Source organism: Dunckerocampus dactyliophorus, chromosome 10 (assembly GCF_027744805.1).
Source record: "Dunckerocampus dactyliophorus isolate RoL2022-P2 chromosome 10, RoL_Ddac_1.1, whole genome shotgun sequence".
NCBI lineage: Eukaryota > Metazoa > Chordata > Actinopteri > Syngnathiformes > Syngnathidae > Dunckerocampus > Dunckerocampus dactyliophorus.
The window spans coordinates 4584001-4590000 of NC_072828.1; the positions used below are offsets into that span (position 1 = coordinate 4584001).

The 6000-nt window shown below is 41.4% G+C and overlaps 2 protein-coding genes across 6 annotated transcripts in view; one reads left to right on the top strand and one right to left on the bottom strand.

The window, feature by feature from the left end:
• The window catches only part of LOC129189335 (sex comb on midleg-like protein 2), a 46478-nt gene that overhangs the window by 4547 nt on the left and 35931 nt on the right, over positions 1 to 6000 (bottom strand). For both annotated transcript variants that reach the window (XM_054790944.1, XM_054790943.1), the window contains exons 13-14: positions 2269 to 2463; positions 2052 to 2200 (exon numbers count right to left, since the gene is read on the bottom strand). In XM_054790944.1, the coding sequence (XP_054646919.1) occupies positions 2052 to 2200; positions 2269 to 2463 (344 nt within the window). The remainder of the gene's footprint in view (positions 1 to 2051; positions 2201 to 2268; positions 2464 to 6000) is intronic.
• si:dkey-56d12.4 (uncharacterized protein LOC799220 homolog) overlaps positions 3406 to 6000 on the top strand; it is a 35867-nt gene continuing 33272 nt past the window's right edge. The window contains exons 1-2 of one of the 4 annotated variants that reach the window (XM_054790949.1): positions 3408 to 3680; positions 3809 to 3942. Coding sequence is in view for 1 of the 4 variants with exons in the window: in XM_054790947.1 (XP_054646922.1) it covers positions 3679 to 3680; positions 3809 to 3942 (136 nt within the window). In the remaining 3 variants the exon portion in view is untranslated. Of the gene's footprint in view, positions 3943 to 6000 lie in introns of all 4 variants that reach the window. The other 3 variants (XM_054790948.1, XM_054790947.1, XM_054790951.1) reach the window with 3 other exon arrangements.

The following is a 6000-nucleotide window of genomic DNA, read 5'->3' on the forward strand; positions in this document are numbered from 1 at the left end:
CGCATCGAGCGCTGAGTCTGACGTCACGTTTGCCGCCATATTGGATGTGGCAAGAGTCGGCGCGTAGAAGATGCCTCATTCATGTACTGCAAACCAAATCCCAGGGAATAACATTTCACAGGTCAGACTAAACAATGACCTTTGTTAGTATTTGGCCCATAGACTGCATGATTTGGCCATTATAACATCCTTTTGAGAGCATAAATTGCCAACGCTGTGGAAAACACTGCATTCCCGCGCACAATTCATTCGTATGTCTATGGTCCGTAAAGGGCCATCACCCAGTGATGGCCCTTTACGGACCCGTGACCAATTAAAGTGTATGGGAAATATAATAACACAACCATGCTCGCGGACCGATTGCAGCATCAGTTTGCGGGCATAATTACTTCAAGTATTCGGTTAACGTGACAGCAAACGTGGTGACGTCACTCAAAAGGAGCCAATGAAATTGTTTGTTACTTGCATCCATCCATTTTCTATGCCGCTAATCTTCGATTAGAACCATGGCTTGCTCAAAAGTAAGAAGTTGATCGAGAAAACCGAACATTTCCAAGTGAAAGGACGGCCCAAAATATGTTCTTTCCTCCAGAATCCAGTGCCAAACCGCTGTGTCTCATACGCTCTGAAACTGTAGCGGCCAGTATGACAGATCTACAAGTCAAAGCACATTCATTTACGACACAGCAACATGCAGGTCTTCACTAAGGATTGTGTGGATATTGGAGCAAAGCAACATCTTTCGCTGACGGGAGCGTGGTGAAGGAGTGCTTCTGCTGCAGAGACCTTACTCAAAGTAAACAATGTACTCTTGCAGCTTTTCTGTTAAAGAGACACTAAGTTTGATTTTTTCGGAGAAATCGGTAGATAACGGAATCGGAAATTGAAAGTTGGACAATATCAGCATATTGGATATCGGCAAAAAAGTAAATATTGGGCATCCCTAATTACAAATTAAATATTTATTTTTAATTTAGTTAAATTTACATCTATTTTGTTTTTGGATCAGTTTCCATATTATTAAAAAACACTGACAATTGAATCATTGTCGATGACAAAATCATCTTGAAAAACGTCACATTGAAGAAAATACATTAGCAGATACATTTCATCTTCATTTTGTTCATTTTTATTTGGGTTTTAGATTTTGAATTTTCCATATTATAAAAAGAAAATGACCACCAATAATTTATTCATTGTAGATGAAAAAAAGTCATCTTTTTAAAACGTTTTTCAGAATGAACAACAAACATTTTAAAAAATGTTGTTTGTTTAGCTTTTGGCTTGAGATCAATTTTAAGAAATATTACAGTGGAAACAATGGACACAGAAATAATCTGTTCCAGGGTCAAACTGTCCCCGTCAGAAACCCGCAGTCCAAATTTGAACGTTCTTACTGTCATACAAATACTAACAGTGTTAACAAAAACAGGACGAAAGCGGACTTTTTCACAGCTTTTTTCCATTTCGCCGGTCTGAGTCAAAGTGCCGACGAGGAAGAGGTCAGAGGTCGTATCCAAGTGTATCCCAACAGCGCTTCACACTTCTTTCGCCCTGCTGTATTGAAAGCAGTTGTTTACTACGTATTTGATCACAACTTTTTAACGTTTTTGTACTGCCATACAAGTGTAAAAAGAAGCTAACCTCTGCTAAACAACAAAACACTGCTTTTGCTCACTAATTATCCGTTACAGCAAAGTCCAGCATGGCTCAGTTCTGTGTGCAAGGCACCAGAACAAAAAAAAAAAAAAAAGGAAAAAAAAGCCGGATTTCCTGTTGTAAAGCGTAAAAAGAAGCTAACCACTGCCCTTAACCCGCCCGAGTTGCTGTCTGCGTGAGCAGCACCGTAGCATGTGTGAAAGGGTATCCCACAATGCCGGGGACTGGAGAACTTTCCCCCCTGTTGTGTTGAATTGAGGCTGTTGTAATTATCAGCTATGTCCCGCTCTGCTGGCTTGTGTGTGAAAGGCACAAGACGAGGTCTTCTTCCAAGTGTAAAAAGAAGTGAAGCGGTGTTACCGGTACAGATGATGACAAGTATGCCAACTTACGTGTTTTCGGAACAATTCTGCATGCGGCGCTAAGGTGGTGGGGTCGGCGTCCCTCACAAACCGCATCACCTCCTCGATGGACCAGGACGACGGGTTCTTCCCAGGTGTCAGCTGCAGGGAGGCGCTGTCTGGTCCGGTGGTGGAGCTGGCTGCGAATGTTTGGAGGAAAGATTCAAGTCCAGAAAAGGCTTGAATCTGAGACAAATGAGAAACTTACCTTCAGCTCGTCTGAGCAGCTGCGCGGAGGCGGGATTGGACAACAGGCGATGGACGGGGGTGGCGCCAGCGGACGGGGGACGGTTCTCAGAACAGCTGCGCAGCATCTGGGGAGGTGGGGTTATGGAGTTGGAGGCGGAGTCCATGTAGCACTGCTCCTTCATGAGGACGTTGTCTTGGTGGGGCAGCGTCTCAGCTAGAAGACACATTTATTAATAATAATATTATTCATATATTTTTATATTATATACACATATAGATATATACATTTAAATCATATATTTTTTAAATGATATGTAATGTCAACATTAGATCAGATGACCCTTGTTAAAAGTTTCACTCTTGTTAAAAGTTTCAGGTGGTCTAGTGGTTAGCATGTTGGCCAACACAGTAACAGTCTGGAAGACCTGGGTTCGATTCTCTGTTGGGCATTTCTGTGTGGAGTTTGCATGTTCTCCCCGTGTGTGTGGGGGTTTTCTCCGGGTACTCCGGTTTCCTCCCACATTCCAAAAACATGCATGTTAGGTTAATTGGAGACTCTAAATTGTCCATAGGTATGAATGTGAGTGTGAATGCTTGTTTGTCTATATGTGCCCTGCCATTGGCTGGCCACCAGTCCAGGGTGTACCCCGCCTGTAGCCCCCGCGACCCTAAAGAGGAGAAGCGGTATAGAAAATGGATGGATACATGTTTAAATGTTGTTTTAAAATGATACATTATTAATGATGTAGCTCGCCTACATAAACCCATGTCCCAAAAAGAAGCACACAATTTCAGCCAAATTATTTGTCATTTTGTGGTTACCTTATTTAGGTATTTGATAACTTTTTGTATTATGATTATTTATAATGTATTTGTATTTGTTATTGTAATGTATGTATTCAGGGTCAGTCTGAGTAATAGAGTGCAAAGCAAATGTATAATATAACTAAACATGTTAAGTTAACGTTCAGTTGAAGAATGACGAGCTTTGTTTTGGTTCTCAAGACGTCACATGAGCACGTGTGCTCCATGTTGCTGTTTTGGTTGCTTGAGGAAGAGGCGGCAGCTCGTGCATCTCATTGGCTGTTCGCTTTTTCACCTCGCAGTCTGCACGCGTAACTGAACAGCCACGAGCGCACTTTTTCACCTCGCCATCTCATTGGCTGACGTCAACAGTGGGCGGATGCTACATCACAGGCAGGCAGTGAGCTTCCATTTCCGTGTGCATTATCGTAACTGTCAGTCATGACATCAGCTTGTGCTCTACAACTGAGCCAGCCCTTAATGTTGACTTTAAGTCGTTTAGAAATTTAAATCTTTAAGCGAAGAGGAATACGATGAGGAGATGTAAAATGGACGAAGACTGACAAGTTTGATACCTCTGACCGCTACTGTTAGCTAGGAGCTAGCTTGCTAACCGAGTGTACAAATGTGAGTACATTTATTTGAACGCGTTCTTAACAAAATAGCATCGTTGTTTTTCTTAAATTTTAATTCCGTCATTGTTGCTCGGCGCGTTTTTTTGGGCGTCTTGTTTTGTATCTGGTTGTTCTTGACAGGCGTAAAAACCTCAACCCAAACTGCCACCCGGCGGTGTGCAGAGGACACTTGGGTCAAAGAACCGAAGCTGGGCCGCCGGGAGGAGCATGGATGGACTCCCCGCCTAGCGAGCACGGCGCCGGGAAACGTGATTGTAAGTACACACAGAAACAAAGGACTTATTGGAAAACCTCTCTCTCTCTCTGAATGCCACTAAATGATCAATTATCTTCTTTATCTTATCGTATTACTTCCCTTTACGATTATAGTCATGTCGAGAGCCATTGTTTTTGCTACGCAAGTGTAGTTTGTGTTTCCCACTTTGGACACATCTTGCTTGGTAATCAAACATGATCAAGGTCATTTAGGTTTAGTTTGCGGTTCTCAACTACTCGTTTTGTCTCCTCTGTGGCGAGAAAGACGTCCTAGCCAAATGGCAAATAAATGATCTTTGTCTCCCCCACCCCCATAACTTCACTGTAGTAGCATGAAAACTGGCGAACACGTCTTTGTATGTGCTTAGCATGTTGTCTCCTGCAAGTTTAGCAAAAAGCTAATTAGAACTCATCATTTGATCATTTGTGGAAATATAGCATCTGACAAACAGGAGTTGAGCCTTCATGCTTCAGTAAGATCTTGTCAAGGGACAATGTACGAGTAGTAGCAGCATATCTGTACTATCCACACAATCGTTATTGTGTAAATACCTGGCAGCAAGTCTATTGTGTCTTGCCTACAGTCGAAGCAGGGTCCACGAGTGCTGCCAGTACTAGGGACCTGTGGTTCATTGAGGAGAAAGAGGGATTCCATGTACGTTGCAGCACTTTTCCAATATAAGGAGTCCAAACACCAGTAACAGCTTGTGCAGTTCTGCGCAAGGATCCATGCTAACCGCTAGGACAGTCAGGGTAACAACTTTTGCCGAACAACACAGGGTTTCCCATTGGATTTTCTGAAGTTGTGGTGGTGGGCAGCATGGGACTGCCGCCTCTGTGTCGTGTCACTGCCGCGTCTGCATTTTTTTTTAAATTATGATATTTTTTTTAATGACTTAAGTATTTATTTATCAACTAATTTATTTAATGTTTTTTCATCAACCAGCAGAACACGAACCAAGAACATTGCAAAACTGTTAATTTAATAGCAAAGTTGCTGAGAGCACTTAAAGTGAGAGTTTAAAATGTTCAGCCTCTTTTTGTTACCTGACCTATTTAGTCCAATAGTAAGACGTGACTATCAGTACAAAAGTATAATATTTTGTACTATTTGGCATATATTTTTTTAGTTCAAAATACCACAATTAACAAAATAAAATAATTGAAATGATTTTGTGATAGAAATAAAGAGTGTAAATTGAGAGTCCAGGGTTATGATAGCACAGGTGTATCCAACTTGCAGCATTATTAAATCTACTTTGACAAAAAGAAAGAAGAGGTGAGCTATTTTATGTGACTGCCAACATTTAATTGTAGTTTATTTACAAAGTAAATCTCCACTCAGTGTGCTCATTTGTCATGTTTGAATAGAAACTACTAAAAGTCGAAGCAAATATTCTTTGGTGAACTACTCAACGTCAGCTGGTTAACGACCGCTAGCATACGAACTTCCTGTTGGAGTGTGATATCATCACTGTCTAAAGCTGGACACACAACGTGTTTATTGAACAACTTAGACACACATCTATAGTGTTTGGGAACAAGCCATACGTATTATAATCATAACAAGAGAGCAAGAGTGAACCTGTAAAAAGTAGGTTAGCATGAATCCGATAGGCACTTCTAGCTACCGCCAGAGAGGCAGTGCAAATGAGTAAAAGATGCCAGAAAGTCACGTGCGCTAGCATAGATAGGCTTCACATGTGGCAAGCTGTTGTCAATTCACTCCACATTTTACAGACTATTTTTTATTTGCACGATAATAAGGAACAGAGTGAACGTCAACACAAGACGCGAGTGCCGCGACATGAGCGAGTGCCGACAAGGCAGACAAGCGATTCCGGTGCACGTTTTTCAAAATAAAGCACAGTGAAACATTTTATATGATATTTTTAATTGTCTTCAAACTAATTGTGGTCAATATGTGCGTAAATAATCATCTATATATGTGTCTATATACCATATGCAGCATATACATTCATACATTATATTAGTTAACATTGTTTTCAAGGTGTGGCGGCTTTTATTTTGTAGTGGCGGGCCGCCACGATCAACTA